Source organism: Castor canadensis, chromosome 5 (assembly GCF_047511655.1).
Source record: "Castor canadensis chromosome 5, mCasCan1.hap1v2, whole genome shotgun sequence".
Classification (NCBI taxonomy): Eukaryota; Metazoa; Chordata; class Mammalia; order Rodentia; family Castoridae; genus Castor; species Castor canadensis.
In genome coordinates, this window is record NC_133390.1 from 125,329,736 (window position 1) to 125,348,437 (window position 18,702).

An 18,702-nucleotide genomic window follows, 5' to 3' on the forward strand; every position below is an offset into this window, starting at 1 on the left:
TTTGCAGTGGAGGTTTGCTCTGTCTGCAGCCCTTAGTTCTGTGAATGTGGGGTGCTTGTATGTGTGGGTGTTCAGTGCTATTGTTTTTGATTCATTTATTGTCTGGTATGTACCTTTCTTGTCTGGGACCCAAAGCATTATGACTGTAGAGGCCAGCAAGAGTCATAAAGTAAGTCGTACATCTGACTCAGGACACTTTGCCACTCCTGCCTTTCCTCCTTAAGACTCATAGGCTATCTTCTGTCACTGTGGATGAAGGGATGCCCGCAGGAGTCTTGAGGAAGTGAGATGGCCTAATGGCACTCTTCTGCCTATCTGAGGGTAATGCAAGCATTCTATACTGCAAAGCAATCCTTGCTTACACTTTTTGTAAAGCCCTGTTAAAATAAGTCATGTTAAGGGCACTTGAATATGAAGCCTTCCTTTTCCAAGGCATGGCCTTCACTGCTCTCCTCAGTGGGTCTCAAGCCACTTTGAGTAACCATGCAGTGTAGGTACAACATGATTCTTGTGCAAGTGCAGCCTCCAGATGGACCTCCTTCTGTCTCCTGCCTTGTTGTTCCATCTTCACAGGAATTAGGAGCCATGTTGACTTCCTGACAGTATTTACATGTGAACTAGCAGGCCCTATGGGGAAAGAGGAGGGCAAATAAGAGTTTTCATATTCTAACACTTAATATTCTGTGGCATTTTTCAGAAATGGTTGAAATACAATACTTTTAATTGCACATGCCATCAGTTATCTTTTACAACTTCTAATAACATTTATCCTTCATGACTTTAATGGTCTTGTCAGTGAGGATGTTTGTGGTAATTTTATAATAACTTACATTTATTCGGTACTTTACAAAGCATTTTCACAAACTCCCTGTTACCTGTTACCAGTTTATTAATAGATGTCAGGGTGTCTTCAGGGCACAGAAGGGAATCCAGCCTCAGTAGTTCAGTGTTAACTTCTGAATAATGAACTTTAATCCCTCGGCAGACAAGCCTATTGGCATTGCTATTCCCAAATTATAACTTATTTTATGTACATATATAAAAAAAACTTGACTAGATATCAGATGTCTGTGTAAGTCGTGTTCCGCCAGTCAAAACAGTTTTGTTCTCTGTATCTTTCTTCAGATACTCATCTTTAAGAAATTCTGGGAAAGGAAGTGAAAAACAATACTTGACCTGTGATACAATGTACTGTTTTGATTATGATCAGTTCTTTAATAGAATTTATCTTCAAGAGAGTCTTTACATTGAGCCCTGTAAAGCTTGGGGAAGTCTGATTGATCTGGTGTCCTTTCTTTTATGCCATCTTCCCACGTGGCACAGCTATGGGGACTACCTTGACTCTTGTGCTCTCTGAATTGAAGCGTCTTGAAGTTATAAGAAAATGAAGGGGTGGGAGTGGGTGGTTGACAGTTGAATTGGTTGGAAGCAGCTACTTACCCCTCCATTCCCAAAAGGCTCATGCAGGCTAGATCAGAGGTGACAGGGTGCAGCAGAAGAACTTCACTTAGTGAACCTTGGGGCTCTAGGCTTTCTTTGGAACATATGTCCTGGGAACGCATAACATACCTTTCATTGCCAGAATCACTGTGAAATGAATGTTGAAAATAAAAAAGTCACAAAAATGGTTATTTGCCCACTTGTCCTGGCAGATAAAAAAATGAGGGCCAGGAAAACAGAAAAGAGAAGCAGTTTGAATAATGTTACAACCAGTCTTTTAACATTGAAGAAAACATATTGACTGTGTCTGGTTGTAATAATCTTTTTAAAATCCCTTACATGAATAAAATGCTTTATAATTTGTGAAACAGTTTTTTTGTATGTCATGTTTATTCTTGGAAACAGCCCTTTGAGATGGGTATCATTATCCCATTTTACAGATGTGAACATGGAGACCCAGAATGATGAAGCCGTGGGCCTAGACTGTAGCAGGACCAGCCATCTGCCAAAACCTTGTAATGTATCACGAATTTATCTTTTCATACTTTCACCATTTGCAGACATTGTGCTCTCTCACTGCTTGATTTGTAAATAAATCCAAGATAAAAAATCAATGACTCCATCCTATTTTCATATTTTTGTAACTAAATTGTAGATGAAGCTACAGAAGGGTTGATATCAGAAGCATTGTTCTTGCCTTGGAAATTAAAAGCTATATTTAGAACTGGAGAATTTTCTCTTTCAAGTCACACTTCTTTGTTTGAGGGTTTTGTCCACCAGTCTTACTGAAGTTCAGACTATGCAATGAGTCATTTTTCTTTTCCTCTTTTCTTGTGGGGACAGCTTCTCTTTTAAATGCCATGTGGTCTGCTTTCTTGAGGTTATATCATCACTGTCAGTAGACAAATGTTGCCATTTATAAAAGACTGTGCCAGCTGCTGCAGTCTTGTGGTTTTGCCCTTCCCCAGATGTTCAAGGTACCCAGCATAATCAGGAATATAGGCATCTTTATATAGGAAGGACCCTTCACCATGTGGACATAGCAGTCAAGTATTAACTTTGGCTTCTTTTTCCAGAACTTCTTAAACAGTAATGTCTGAGTAAACATCCAGAGAGAACAAAATTGTTTTAGTGGCAGAACATGAGAAATGTAGGCACCTAGTATTTGGTCAAATTGTTTTTCTGTAGAAGAAGATACATGTTGAGGAGTAGCAAAGCCTAGCAGAATGACTAACATCTTCAAAGGCTTCAGTGTAAAAGAATGACCTTGATTAGCAGGAAACACATTGTTTAGCAGTGTAACAAGCCAATTTATAATCCTGATTTTTTATAAATTGTTTTATATGTGTTATTTTCCATGACATGAAAAAGAGAAGTTGAGTCACGATGTCGCTTCATTTAATTTTGGCCAAAGAAGGTATTAAATTAGCTCCTGCTCTATGACATCGAGTTCTTTCTCTTCTTTTCCACCAGTGCTCATCAGGATGATTTTCCAGTGGCTTGGTTGGGAGTGAGGACCCTTATAATTCCTCCTCAGTTGAGATTTTTTTCAGCAAAGATGAGCTTCATTAAACAATGACTATATTACGAATTTATACTATATTTGGCAAAATTTACCTCAAACTGTAATAGATTTCAACATAACTTCTTTATGTATTTGTTTTTTTTAAAGGGGTGTCATATTTGTAAATTTTCTGGAATTTAAATTTTACATACGGATCCTTGTTAAGGCAGATGTCCTTTTACCAAGAAAATACTTAAAATTTTGAACATTTCAGAAATGGTTCTTCATATCTTGGCTGTTTAGTGTCCAACATATATTTGTTTAATGGGATAAAAATATCACAGAGACTAGGAAAGTAAATTAAATTGCAGGGATCTATTATCTTAAAATGTGCCTTGTTTATGTTGGGTCTGTATAGCATTTCTGAAGGAAAAGCTTATCCACAGTTGTTACCTCTGATCCGAGGAACTATTTGCCTTCTTAACTTCTTTGCTGGATTTTGGAAAAGGAGGCATACTTTCCCACATTGCTGTCCTTAATTCACTATCCGTGTTTCTTGTGGGGTCAAAACACTTGAGAAATTCAGCTTTCTCAGGAAACCTGCTGCTCAGATCTTTCAAACAGATCTTCCTTTAAATCTATTGTCTTTTTTGATGGTTGGCAAAGGATTTCCACCCTTTAAAAAGACAGGAACTTGTAAAATCCATACTTAAGAATTAATCCAAAAATGATCTTCCAGGAAGAATTTATACAAGATAAAAAATGACCTGGAGTCAGTTATGTTTATAATTCCTGCCTCATCCCAAAGATGTTAGTGTTTGAGTCATATAAGAAAATTCTTTGGGTTTGGCTCAACCATACCTGCACACATTTTGAATAAGCTTCTATTGCAGTGCTGTTTTCAGTGTTCCTGAAAGCTAGCCCAAGCCAGAGCTGAAAGCACTGCTTATGGGCAGTCTACCTGCCTCCATCTCTAGTTCGCCTGCTGCACTTTTCCTTTGGAATTCTGCATTCCATGTGGAGTAAGTCTTTCCCTCAACTGTCTTTTTCAGCCCTGGATGCACAATAGAATCATCTAAGAAGTTTTAAAACAATCCCAGTGCCTGAGATGGTCTGATTCATTGCCCTGGGGCAGGGCCATGGCATCACTATGGTATTAAATGATCCCCAGATACCTGTGATGTGGGAGCCAGGTTGAGAAACACTGGTACAGTCTAACCCCTACAGTAGCTTACAAATGAAGGTCAAGGTACTGCTTTGAAATACCATTTACTGGGTTCAAACTTCCCATCCATTGACATTAAATCCAGTATAACAAAAATGAGCAAAACTTTAGAGCAGAGCTGTGGGAGAACCAGAATTCTATGCCTTCTGGAGACTTACCTACAGAATGGGGTAAACACAGGCCCATTTAGAAAGCTGCCTCATGGTACAGGTGCCTCATGGTACAGGTGATTCAAAAGCAAGACTGAAAATGACAGAGTGCTGTGGACTGGGCTGAATGTGGGTGGTGAGGATGGTCCTCCAAAGGAGGAGACAGTCAAAGGGCTAAAAGGATGAGTGTCTGTCTACTTGTGACCCCCAGGGTCATTTTTCCACTTGCCCCAAGGATTCAGAGGGGAAGCAGAGTGTGCTTCTGGGGATCTGTGTCTCCAGCACAGAAAAGCAGGCCTCCAGCTCTGCTAGCCACAGCCACAGCAGTCAGGCAACATGTGTGCTGCTGTGGGCACCCCTTTTGGGCAGCATCAGATCCCAGTAGTCCTTGCAGGAGACCTTCTCAGAGTTTCTTTCCCCACCACACAAACTGCTAGCCCAGGCTTTGAACTCCTTCCAGGGGCTGGGCAGGTCATGTTGGGTTTGATCTCCTTGCCCTCATGGTCTACCTGGTATGCCCGGTGGGAAGGTGGAACACCAAGGATAGGCAAGTCAGAAGGAATTAACAGATCAAAAAGTTTCTGATAAAAGAGGTTGTTCAGCAGAAAATAACCAGATTATGGGGCCCTGCATGCCAAACTATATGGTATAGGCATAATTCTGAGTCATTGGCAAATTTTAAATAGAGGAATGACATAATAAAATCTTGCAAGGCCAGGGATCTGCACCATGAAAGTAGAGGATCCTTTCCTTCTTTTTCCAGTATCTTTGCAAGTTTGCAGAAGACTTGGAGTCCATCACATCTGGTCAGCACCTGGGTCCTCCTTGTTTCTGATCCCACACTGGGGCTAATATCTCATCATTAGTACTTCATGTTTTTTAAAACTACACTTCCTGCATTGCACCCGAAAAGATGTGTAGACAAGTTCTTTAACATCCCAGAACTTTCTGTATATCCCAGTATATCCTTAGGGTCTGTCCAGACTTTAGTCCACACAATGTGGTCTGTAGATGCCTTGGGAACAAGTTGTGAAAAAAACAAAAGTAGGAAACAGAGTCAGAAAGTGTCTTTTTTATCCTGAGTGTCCCTCGTGGACATTTTTTCTGACACATCCTCCCATCAAACATCACAAAATGATGCATCATACTTTGGCATTCTGAAGAATCTTGAGTTTCCATTGGGAATGCACGCACTCAGCATGTAAACCACAGGATGGAGTTCACCAGAGTGGAAAAGGCTGCAATACTCAGAAACTCGATATTTAGGGAGCTTTTACTTGAAAATCCCTGTGATGAAATTATGACAAAGGATGTAGCCATCTTTGAGAATGGCACCACTCAAGAGGACTTTCTGCAATAATGAAAATATTTTATCTCTCTGCTGTCCATGTGGCTTGAAATGTGGCCCTCATAACTAAGAAACTGAAATTTAGATATTATTGTGTTTCAATTAACTTGAATTAAAAGAGCCACATGTGGCTGCTGGCTACCATAGTGGAGAGGGCAGTTACGGGGTACCCTTAAAATTCCCATTCCTTCTTAAGGCCTAAGTGGCCCATTCAGGTCATTTCCCAGCACTATTATTGAAGTGGGACAGATTAAAGTATTTGTAGCTCTCTTTTCCTATGTTCTGGAATTATAGGCTGTTTCTGTCCTAGAAACTTGATAGTCTAATGTTATAATGTTCTAATTATAATATTTTGTTGTAGGAGGATTCAGCCAGACCCCTTCTATCATCTGTGTTTTTAGTGTTCATCTTACACTGGATGTAAAAATAGTCTAGCCTGTGGGATAAAAGTGTGCTTATGGTCTCTGCACATGGAGTGGCAGGGATTGTAAACAGTTCACACTGCCCATGAATGGGAAGGGAAGTGAAAGTGCAGGTAGAAGTCTGCGAGGAACAGATTGGCCTGGGAGTGAACGCTTTTAATTGGGTTAGCTTTCCTCAGCACAGGATTTTCCCCGGTGAATGAAACCTCCCCACCATTGGTCACCTCTCTGCTATGCTCTCCTAGAAACTAACCCTTATTTGGCATGCTGTGACTGAAACCCTCCAAAAGTCTTGAAAAATAAGCTGATGTTTTCTCTAAAATATTAATTTCCTTGCTTTAGGCTTCTGTGGGCTTTGGCTGGAAACTTGATCTGTGTGCCTCAGCTCCACATTGTGATTCAGTTAATGAGATGGGACTTAGTAAGAATTACTTGATACCTTCGGAGTCAGAGGAGCCTGACTTTTTTAAAAGTCTTTTATCTTAGGCCCGGGGATTTGCATGTAAGAGGTTGTGCCAGCTGACTTGAGCCCTACAGGTTTCAACTTGTTGAAAAACCTAGTTCAGTCACTAGTTTCTCTCACTTCTGGGACCTTCTGGTGCTGCCATTCATGGCCTGTGGTCTTACCATGGAGCTCATCCTTTCCCTGATTGTCTTTTGGTCCCACCTTAGCAGTGACACCACAGCCATCCAACAATTTATATGAGACACAGTCCTTAGAGCAAATGGCTTCCAAGCCTTCCAAAGCCTTTCTGGCTTTGCCATGAATCCATCTCCTTCAGGGTTCCTTGAGATTTTCATTTCCAGATCTCCCTGGAAGTTGGGGATCCCAGGTCCTTTTGGATTTCTTTAAATCAGCAGTGTCCTATAAAACTTTCTGTGATGGTGGAAGTATTCTCTCTCTGCTTGGCTACATGTGACTAACTATTAAGCACTTGAAAGTGGCTATTAGGACTTGGAACTGGATATGTGGCTTCATCTAACTTAATCTAAGTTGAAATGTGAAAAGCCTGTGTGCCCATGGCCGTTGTGCAGCTCTGGCCTGTACCTTAGACTGAGGACTGTGCATCTGGGAAGAGGCCTTTCTCTTGGCAGTTCCATGACCTTCTGCCTTCATGACCAGCTCCTCCCAAGAAAGAAATTCTCCTTGGCTTCTAACCTGGTGTCCTTTTATTGCTAATTTTGACTGATTCAACCTTGAGCTTTTATCTTTTAAAAACTCTTTACCTCATACCTGGGTTTGGTATGTCTTCTTTTTCTTTTTCCCTGTTGTCCAGTTTTCTCTGTGAGTGTATCCTCATTCCTCATCTAGCAACTGCAAATATGCATTCATTTTTCTATAACTAAGCTAAATTTGTCAGAAGAGTAGAATTTTTTTCCTGGAACTTAAGAATGAAATATGGGACTTGGTTTCAGAGGATTTAAGGAAATAGATAGAAATCAACAAGTGTTTATTCAGAGACCTGGCCAGTGTTTGAGATCCCAGGAGTACAGAGGACTGGCTAAAGTCTGTGTGTGCAAGTTTAAAATGGGATTATAGCAGTATGTCAGCAGATAAGCACAGGGGAAGAGTAAAGAGGGCTGCTGTGTTGTAAGTTTAGAAAGGGTCATCAAAAAAGGCCATAGGACAAAGTTGCATTTGAGCAAAGATTGGAATCAAGTCAGGATGGAAAGGCAGATCTCTGTGGTGAGAACATTGCAGTTGGAAGGAAGTATATCTCCCTAAAGCCAAACCTTGCTTCTCTTCCTCCCCGCTACCTACCCCCATGGCTTCTTATCTGTACTTCTTGTAAGACGTATATACATGTATTTTACATTGGACTCCACAGGAACGAGGCTCAGTGTATAGCCTCACTGATTTGTGAGACACAGTCATCATATGCTCTCTCAGTCACCTCCAGCTGTGAGACATTTCACACATTTCAGCTCTCTAACAGAGGGAGGGTTAGTGAATAAGGTGATTTTAGAGTGTGTGTGGGGTGTGTGCAAAGTTAAGCATCTACAAGAACGTGCATTAAATGGTCTTCTTAAGAAGTACAAAGCATTGCAGTTTGACTTCCTAGCCAAAGGCAATTCTAGACATTTCAATGTTTGAGTTACTTACTCCACCCTTATCCCTAGTACTAAGTCATATTTCAGTGTCCAAGTGTGGTCATTTCTAATAGATGAAAGGAGCCAATTTTGAATTCCAGTTCTACGTTAGAAGAATGCACTTCAAGACTTTGTATGTGGTTCTCATTTTCCACATTAAAATTTCCCCTGGAATCTATCTTGATTCTTCCACAGTACACTGACAAACAACGCTATGCTGAAATGCTATTCTTTCTTCTTACCAACTGCTATGTTTCCTCTCCAAAATTCACACTGAAACTTCATCTCCGTCCTGGGAGTATGTAGGGGTGGGGCTGTTTGGGAATTGATTAAGATACAAGGGAATTAGGCTCATATAAAAGGATTGGAGCTAATTGGTTGATTAAGGCCCCTTTGCCGTTCTGCCTTCCACCATGTGAGGACAGGGCATTAGTCCATTGGGAGAACACAGCACCAAGGTGTCACCTCGGAAACAAACAGCAGGTCTCCCACCAAACACTGAATCTATCAGGGTCTTGATCCTGAACTTCCCAGCCTTCAGAATTGTAAGAAATAAAATTCAGTTCATTATAAACTGCCTAGTTTCAGATACTTTGTTAGAGCAGCCAAGAATGAGCTAAGACACTAACTTTCGTGGGACTGTTTGGGTTTGGAAGGGTGCTGATTTTTCACTCCTCAGAGGGTAACATCATAAAATCTCAGTTGGTTCCCTTACGGGAGACCCTTCTGCTGTTTACTATAAATCACATTCAGGTCAGCAGCAATGAGTAAAGCCCAGGAAAGGCAAAGATCCACCCCATACTTTCTCATCCTACTGCTTTGTGAGAAAACAAGTAAAATCGCCCAGTTTAAGGATAGATTCTCAGATTTTATTTCAAATTTCCTGCCCTTTGTTGTCCTTTCTTGAAGCCTTAACAATGCATGAAACTTGGTTCTTTTTTATTTCACTTCCTCTCCTTGAAAAACATGAAGGGGGAAGTTTCAGAGTGTTTGTGTTATCTTTCAAACCAAAATGAATCTAAACATGGCTTTTTGTCCTCGTATGCCAACTAGTCAAATGAAGTTGGCTATTACTACTCAAGTAGAAGCCTCCCCGGGTTCTTTTATAAGTGATCACTTTTCTAACAAGACACCAAAACTATACCAGGAGTAGTTTCTATTTTCACTTCCTTAAAACTGACTGCATATTTTTTCCTTGATTTGCATTTGGGGGAAATCAGCCTTGAATAGGTGGAAGAGTGGAAAAGCTTCACTTTAAAATTTCACTTTTAATTCATCTAATTTTTGATAAGCCCCTATTACGTAGCAGACTCTGGGCTGTAGTGCTTCATCCTGGATCAGGACAGGTGACAAATCCCTACCTCATGTGGCTCATAGCCTGTTGTCTGCGCCAACCTTGGCAAGTTACTTAAGCACTTTCCTCTGGCAAATGATAAAGATAAGACGAATCATTCATTACTATTTATCAGATACAGTCAAGTAATTGATCATGTTTTTATACAATAGGCCTGTTTTTATTATTACTCATTTTTCATTCAAACTGAGCCCAGAGAGCTCACAGACACTTCTAGGGCTGAGGGCTGTTGTTTTACATTCTTACAGTAAATGTCTCTGTATGGAAAGTGGTCTTTTGTCACTTGACATAATTTTCCTTCCTTCTGACCTCGTGATATGCACATGACACTGAATTTGTTCTGCAAGCCTTGTTCTGCACTGAATTTGTTCAGATGCAGTGGTCAAGTTCAAGTTTATGAGTATGGAGGAGAATGTGGTACTTAAACAGCACACTAAGAAGCTGAAAAGAGTGGGTTCCTCAGTCAGCAAAGAGAACAAGTACATGGTGTGCACATGGTGGCATCACAGTCATTTTTCTTACAGGCTGGATCATACCATCTATTCTGTTCTGCCTGGCTGATGTCTGAGCTGGACATATTTGAATTATACAGCTTTATTAGCTTTTGGGAATTGAATTGCAAATTCTTTTCAAAATGAAATGGCCTTAAAGATCATCCTGTTCAGCACACCTGTCTGACAGGTCAGAGAAGAGGCTGAGTGATTGCCCAACAGCACAAGGGCTGGTTCAGAGCCCTGTCCATGCACCTCGCTTCTGCTTTCAGCATGGGGAGTTCTCCTCCGGGAGAAATCATACAGAACATTATGATTATGTAATTAACTTTTGCAGGAGGAAGTGACCTCAAGGAGAAGGGATTTAACTGCTTTTCATGTATCTGGATGATAGAGATCACTTCTTAACCAGACACTTATATATCTGATATGCTTGTTCCTATTCTTTTCTAATTCTCTCAACAGCTGTGAATAAAAGTATACTGATGTTATTTCCTTAAGAATGAAAGGCCAAACATAATTTTACTTCACTCTTTCAGAATTCTACAATTTAAGGGCTTATTGCCTCCCCATCTCAGCACGTCCAACTTCTAGTTCTATTAGCATGCTGTCAAATTATACTCTTAATTGTCTCAAACCCAGAAAAGATCAGATCTTGCCTGATAAATGTGCAAAAGTCAGCAAAGGGTTTGTAAACTGAACATGGTTCTCAAGTTACTGCCTATTTGCCAGACTTAAGCTGTTTATAAATGATACTTGAAAAACAGACTTTTGGTTCTGGAAGGGTCGTTTGAAGATCCTGGGCACTCCTGGAAACTTCACTGTGATAATGTTTCTTTCCCTTGTATCTCCTTGGAAGCTGTGGAGTGCAGTGGTAACAAAGATTATTCTGTTTTAATTTATCAATTCACTCAAACTTCAGGAAAGTTTGTCAGAAGTCATCAAAGTGCTGCACGCTCTTGGTCTGTAGCAATAGATTTGGCCTGCTCTTAATTATCTTGCTGCTTTCCTGTAATTTTCTGTAGTGGAGAGATCATTGCATATGGCACTTTTCCAGCAAGAAAGTGTGGTGTGCCACTTCTTCCCTATGTTCTTCAAGTAGTTTGCTCTTCATCTTGACCCCACAAGGCTCCATTTCACAGAGGTTCTCGAAATTAAGTGGGTATCCACGGTCCTACAGTCAGTCCTTGGTACAGCCTGAATTCACACCCAAGACTTTGACCTCAGAGCACTTAGAGTTCACTAAGCTTTCCTTATTATAAATGTCTCCTGAAATAAGTGAATAATGACAAAGGACCAAAATTCTTTTATAAGAAACTTTGTTCCCCCTCCTCTGCCTGCTACACACTCCCCTCAGGTCCTTCTAGCCACACCCCATGCCTATGCCTTCATTGAGGTGGTGGGAAGCCCCAGCCCAGCTGGTGGAATGAGGAGAGATGTCTGTTTTATTGTTGAGAATCAGGAAGCAAGCAGGCTTAGTGCCACTGTTGGCTTTGTTTCCCATTAACCATCTCATTGACCTTGGAGCAGTTCTTTCACCTCTTTGACCCTTAATTTCCCTGTGAATAAAGTGCTGATGGCAGAATGGCATGAGTGGTATCATGAGTAAAATAATCACCACATCACTTAGTACTGAACTAAGCATTTGACAAATGATGATAATAATAATAATTAGCCTTATTATCACACCAATCTGATTTCTATAGTAGAGTGCCTCTGGCTAGACCTGAAATGTGATTATCCATATTAGGAGTTAAATGCATATTAGAAAACATCTGTATTGCAGAGTTAGGTCGTGACCTTTTACATTCCATTTAAACCTCTAATATTGGAAGGGAGAATTGGACGTGAAAGCTAAATAATCATTAATTATAAAGTCAGGTGCCTCAGAGGCCAGGGCAGGGGACTTGAGAGAGTGGTAAGGATGAGGCAGACTTGAGGACACTGGCACCACAGGGCCAGCTGACTACTGGCAGGGGACAACATAGGCCCATGTTGCCAAATCTTTTTGTTCTTCAGTGGGGTTGGAGATCTGGCTTTTCCTGTGAGAACTCCTAACTGTAAAACTTGGTTCATGTGTTCAAAAGAAGTCTAAACCAGGCAGAGCATGTCTGTAGTGGTATTGTTGTGTGCTCCTGCCCTACCTGTACCTCTCTGTTTCAGCCTCTCCCAGCCAAAGGTGCGTGGCTGCCAGAAGGAGCACCTTGACCTTGTTCTTCACCCTCTGAAGGTGCCTCCCTCTAGCACCATGACTCTTTCCTAGAGGACACTGTGCAGCTCTTTTGCTTTCACCCATATTTATACATACTTAGTAAAACTGTAACTGAAAGCCCTTTCAGGCACTGGGTATACACCATCACGCTGCAGCACATTTTAGTAGGGGTGGGCTCTCCACAGAGAAATGCACTAGTGAAAAATCGCCATCTCACAGGAAATTGATAGTCACACCAAATTCCACACTTAGTTGAAGCAAATGGCTCATGTCAGGCTCTCATCTTTCTGATTCTCTAGTAGGCACTTTTTTTTTTTTTTTGTGGTACTAGGTCTTGAACTGAGGTCCTTCACCCTAAGCTACTCCACCAGCCATTTTTTGTGAAGGGTTTTCAAGGTAGGGTCTCTTGCCTGGGCTGGCTTCAAACTGTGATGCCTAGGATTATAGGCATGAGCCATTGGTGCCCAGTTTAGGCACTACTTTTAATAAGTCTGTTTCTACCAGATTTTATATTCGTTGTTGCATTTTCCATTAAACTGCCTCAGCACTTTGAGATAAAGTATTATTTAAATCCTAAAAAAATAACTAAATTAAAAAGATTGTCTTCATTTAGACCTTTTCCATGTCCAAAGTTCTTGGGATAAAAGTAATTTTTGTGGATGTTCTTTCATTCCCTACAGGCACAAAAAAGCATCCTGAGACATGGACCATGCCTTATATAGTCCCACCAAAGTTAAATCCGAGAGTCCTTACACAGCAGATGGGTTGCATATTTGTTTGCTGATACATTTTTGTTTGCAGCTACTTTTGCTGCTAAAAGATTGTTTTAGCAGAATTGAAATGCTATAAAACTAACAAATTACATCTTTATTATTCTGTTTCTATAAGACTATGCCACTTATCCCAGGTGTTTTAACTGTCACCAAAAGAGTTGATTAATCATCCTTATTTTCAATAATCCCTGGGTTATTTTCCTTGTTGCTATAGCACCTCATCAAAGTTATGTTAACAGAGGGAGAATTGTTCTCTCAGTTGCTATCACTTTAAAGCACTTCCCAGCAGAAGCATAAAGTTATTATTGTGAAACTCCAGAAAATAGTACCCCGTTCTACTCTTTCATTTGATATATTAAACCATTTATATTAATGTGACCAATTTTTTCAACTGGCTGCCTTTTTTCTTCAGTCCCAACCCTTACGTTCTGTCATCTCAGTCTCAGTCTCAACAGTCAGGACTTGCCAGGCAAATGCACTGTTAAAATCAGCCTTATCAGTGGAAAACTAAAATTCCCAAGTATTGGTGGATGGTACTTGCTGCAAACTGCTCACCTCTCCCCAGCTTTCAGAAATGTGCTATAACCACACAGACCCTACTAAATATAAAGGAATGTGACCAAGGGAGCTACAAGAATTCTAGATTTTTGAATATAGCAAAAGTTCTAGTATTTCAAAATATTACTGTGGCAGTGATGGACTGGCCTCAAACCTATGACCCTCCTGCTTCAGCCTCCTAAGTGCGAGGATTGGATCGCAGGTGTATGCCACTACACCTGGCTGCAAAAGTCACTGTAAATGTTTATGGTTTTTGTCTCCTGTTATGTGACCTGGATCTGGTACATATACCAGAGAGGGGAATTGGAAAAAAGAGAAAGGGGTAGGGAGAGGAGAGGGGAGAAGGAGGAAAGGAAGAGAGGAAAAGAAAGGGGAAATTCAGCATGTGTTTAAGACTCAAACCACTTTCTTTATTTCTTAGTTATCTGAGAAACGAGGGCCAGGCAAGCAAACTGCACATTAGGAAGTGATCTGGAGCACTTTGGGTTGGGGAGTATTAAATAGGGAGGGGTACAATTGAAATTCAGTTATTTTGTGTTTGTCCCTTGAGAAAACACTTATCTTCCCAGTATCTACAGCTTGTTTCATTATACATGTGGCTTCTTTAAAATCTCATTGTAAGTTTTGTTTTAAAAATATGAAGGTGCAGTTGTTTTTAATTTAAGTATCCACTAGATGAATTCCTTTGAAATTTGCATACTCCTTCCTCAATCCTTTAGTTTACTTGCTTGGTGAATACACATTTATGTTTATGTACTTTTCTTAAAGCAGGCTTACCAAACTCATTCATTCCTTCATAATTTATAATAGTGAGCATAGGCTGGAGTTACAGTGAGGTGGTCTGCCAGTGCCCAGACTCTGTGCATGTTTTATTTACTAACCATTGGCCCTCAAGCTTTAAACCTTCATCAAGTTTATGCAGATCCTTCTCACAGTAGAATCCTTGTGTTGCAAGTTTAGGTAGACAAAGTGTCTGGGTTACTTTTCTTTTTTTTTTTTTTTTTTGGTGGTACTGGGTTTGAACTCAGGACCTTGTGTGCTCTACTGCTTGAGCCACTCCGCCAGCCCCTGGTCTTCTGTACTGTTGAGCTTCTCCTGGTACTTTTCCTTGCTTCCTCAACTCCTAGCCTTTGTAAATTTAATTTTGGCCAAGCCAATCTTATTAACATTGTACAATCCTAAAACATCTGTGTGCCTCGGCCTTTCTGTAAAATGGAGTCTATGGTTTGTTGACTGCACCTCCGTCTTCAGAGATCTGGCTTTAGAAGGTTGTGCACTGCTCAGTCCTTCCTGACCCAAGCTCTGCTCTCAGACCTGAAAACCTTCTCTTCCTTCCCATCCTCCCAGAACCATCCATCCTGTAAGTATGGACTCCTCCAGCAAATTACAGGGTCTGCCCTCAAGTCTTTCTCTCCACTGCACACCTCACATTTGCACGTAGAGGCAAGTAACTGGTGATCACTGAATTGCATTTAAGTTTGCTTCACCAACTAGAATGTGAGCCACAAGAGGCCAGGTACCTACCTGCTAGTTGTTTCAAAGCTCTTACTATGTGGATCCTTAATTGTTGACCAGGTGGGAGGAGGCATTCTAAATGGGAAAACATCTTATCTTTTCTTACTAGGTTTTTGACTACAGTGATTTCCCCACACCTTTAAAGAGATTTTATAGTATTAATTATAATATCCTTGAAAGGTTTTAAGAACAGTATTAATACTATAAAACACTTTTCATGGAAACCAAAATTGACGCCTTTGACTACTTATCTGTTTGTTTCCTGCCCACACTATAAGGCTCACCAGAAAGGAGGGGGGTCACCACTGTTGCTTCTCATGCCTCAGAGATTGTGTGCTTTGTGAAAGCCTCACAAATCGGCCATGATAGGATCTACCTGTCATTTATTTATGTTAAGTCAGTTTTTAAGTACAGAAAAATGATAGAAAGTTCAAAATTGACAAAATGGCATGAGATAAAATGTTTCCTCTCCATCTGTTTCCTGTCCAATCAGTTTTCTTTTCTAGAGCCAAACAATGTTTGATTTTCATCCTCTTGCATCCACTTGAAGAGATAGTCTACATACAGAAGAATATAAACACATGTGTATTCTTATTTAATAAACAACAGAAAACAAGTAGTTGGGTGCTTGTCAGGATTCCAACAGCAAACATGGCACTCTCATTGGGAAGATTTGTGGAGAGGTTAGTAAAGGACTTTTAACAAAGAAGGAAACTCCAAAAGTAGAGAAGACGCAGCACAGATACCCATGGCTAGTGATGGCTGTCTGGACTGCCTAGGCCCAAAGCAACAAGGGGAGGCAGAAGTAAGTCTTAGAAGTGACTGCCTTACGAGAAGCTGGGGTCTTCAGTGAGGGACTCAAGACAACTGAGAAAATTCCACAGGGAGGGGCTAGAGCACAAAGGCTTCAAATACACTTGCTTTTGCTCCTGTTAAGATGCTGCTGGGTCTCCTCACTGGCCAGGCTTCCTGGAAGCCTGAGGCTGTGGAAGTTGGTTAGTAGAGTCCTAAAAACCAACCTCCTGTAGGTGACAAGGATAGAGAACACATTCCTAGGCAAGGAAGGCCGTCCAGCCCAGGTTTGCACTCTACACTTTGGTCTGTACCTTGTTTTTTTTTTTTTTTCTCTTGAATAGTATAGCCTGGCTACAAAGATGGAGCTGCCTCCTGCTTTTTGACCTTTGCATCGTAGTTTTGGTTTGCATTACCTCATGTATTATACCACTGCTCTGCTGATGAGCTGTTAGGTTGTTTGGAAGCCAATTGCTCTTACCAGTAACACTGCAATGAATCTATCAATGAATGGCTGACATTCTTGGAAGTGAAAGTGCCAGGTGAAAGGCTAGTGGCATTTGTACTTTTAATAGATATCTTTGACAGAAACTCCTGAGCAGTTATACCAGTTTACACCCCAACTTTGTGAAAGTGTTTGTTCCCCATGCCTTGACCAACCTGCTGTGTTATCTGACCTGCTTTTTTCCGATGTGAGGTAGGTGAGGTACACTACACACTTTCAACCTGAATTTCTCTTGTTCATAGTGCAGGAAAATGCCTTGATTTTAAAGTCCTTATTCTCTGGTAACAAAGACAGGAACTGGAATTTTAAAGCAACATTTTTCTTTTTACAACAACAGTGAAGAGCACTTGTGGGAAATTTCCAATGAGCACCTAATTCTTGTGGCATTTGTTGAGTACTTATTATTTACAAAGCAAGAATTACAAGGCATTTGCATTACAAAGAGACTTTAGAGTATTAATTATACTCTAAAGTCACCTTTGGAAGGTTTTTAACAAAGTAGCATTACAATTTTTACAATTGCATGAGAAGGAGAATCAATGCCTTCAGGCTACTTATCTCTATTTTCTTTCTGTGAACACCTTAGGCCCCCTCAGCTAATGGTATTTCTCCAGTACCAATCCTAGTGACCAGAGACCACATGGGACTGACTGTCACACGAAGGATACTTATACTTAAGTGTTATATGTCAAGATACTTGTAATTACAAAGGGAGTTAGGACCAAACACATTGTGTTAAACGGAAAAGAAAGAACTGTATTGTATTTAAGTTTCAAGTATACAACAGATTTTCAGAAAAGGAAAATATTCCTAAAATATTCCTATCTTTGCTTAATTGGGAAGTGTTTTGTGTTTATTGGTTGTAGTGATCGATCTATAGTATTTGGTTGAAGTGGAAATGTCTTCCTTTCATGAAGAGTCAAAAGGGATCCCCCCCTAGATCTCTTGACTTGCTTCTTTGTTCTTTGTGGGAGGACAGGGTGTGACAGGACAATGGACTTGTCCCACCTGGTCTTGAGGGCTATGGGTATTTGTTGCCAGCATCATAGACCATAAAGGCTGCCTCCAGGTGGTTGCCTTAGTGTCTGACTCTGAAACGCTGGCTAGAATTGAAAACCTTTCAAAGCAGACGCATATGGTGAGCAGGCTCTGGGCCTGTGATCATTTAAGAAGCCAAATCATTTAAGAGAAAAGCAGATCGAAAGAACTGTAAGTTCCTGGGAAAAGATGAGGAATAGGTATTTCACTTTTCTGACTTCAATATCAGTAGAGAAAGGGAAAGAATGGCTCATTATCCTGCTGGTTGTGGGATGGACCAGCAGCCCCACATGGGAACAGCGTGGCACTTCCTAGCTACATGGGCAGTATTGGGTATATTCGCTAGACTGTAGTACCCAGCTCTTTAACCAGACAATCTAGATGTTGCCTTGAAGGTATTTTGTCATAGATGTAATAGCTACAATCATTTGGCTTTAAGTAAAGGAGGTTACATTATATAATGTAAGTCAATTAGACACTATAAGAACAAACAAAACTGAGGTTTCATGGGGAAGGGTTCTGCCTCAAAACCTCAGTACCAATTCCAGCTTGAGTATCCAGCCTTCTAGTCCGCCCTATAAATGTCAGAATTGCCAGTCCCCACAGTCCTGTGAGCCTGTGGGCTACCCCACACCTGCAGGTTAAAAACATTCCCAGGAGACCTGTGTGTGCAATAACATTTGAGAAGCAAAGCCCTAAGACATAGTGAGTTCTGCTCACCAGTCGCTGTGGGTCATTCTTTGAGATGTTAGTCTTAACTGCATCAATTTCAGTGGTCCTGCGAGACAAACACAGGTGTTTGTGGAATAAATAAATGCTTAAGTTTCCTCCCCAAAACATGCCAGAAAAGAATAGTGGAGAGAATAAGCAAGAAAGCATTTCTGATCATTTGTGAAATCTTGAAATTTTACCTAATGGTTCAACTATAGTAGACACTAGATATGTACTAAGAAGTCATATTCAAAGCTCCTAATGTGTATCTGGAATAGCTTAAACCTTATTAAGCTGCTCACTTGCAACTGTCAAAGACAATAGTACTGTTGCACAAATAGATACAACGAAGTACTTAGTTGATATCCTTAAAACCTGGACCCTCTTGCTGTAGGCAATGAGTTTGGGGAAAGTATAAGATAAAATGAGGAAGGCAGTGTGACCCAGGGTGAAGGTTCCGATATTACTCATGGCTTGTTAAGAGAGAAGTGGGCCATGTGATACTGTCACACGCTGAGAGAGGCTGCCTGCGTTCACTTCTCAGTGAGTGACTTTCTAGGTGAGAGGTAAACCT

The 18,702-nt window shown here is 40.7% G+C and overlaps 1 protein-coding gene across 3 annotated transcripts in view; it reads left to right on the top strand.

Moving 5' to 3' along the window:
- Tgfbr2 (transforming growth factor beta receptor 2) overlaps positions 1-18,702 on the top strand; it is a 79,971-nt gene that overhangs the window by 12,337 nt on the left and 48,932 nt on the right. For 2 of the 3 annotated variants that reach the window (XM_074074043.1, XM_074074045.1), the window contains exon 2: positions 1,881-1,955. The exons of the other annotated variant lie outside the window; for it this stretch is intronic. In XM_074074043.1, coding sequence (XP_073930144.1) covers positions 1,881-1,955 — 75 coding nt within the window. The remainder of the gene's footprint in view (positions 1-1,880; positions 1,956-18,702) is intronic. 3 annotated transcript variants of the gene reach the window in all.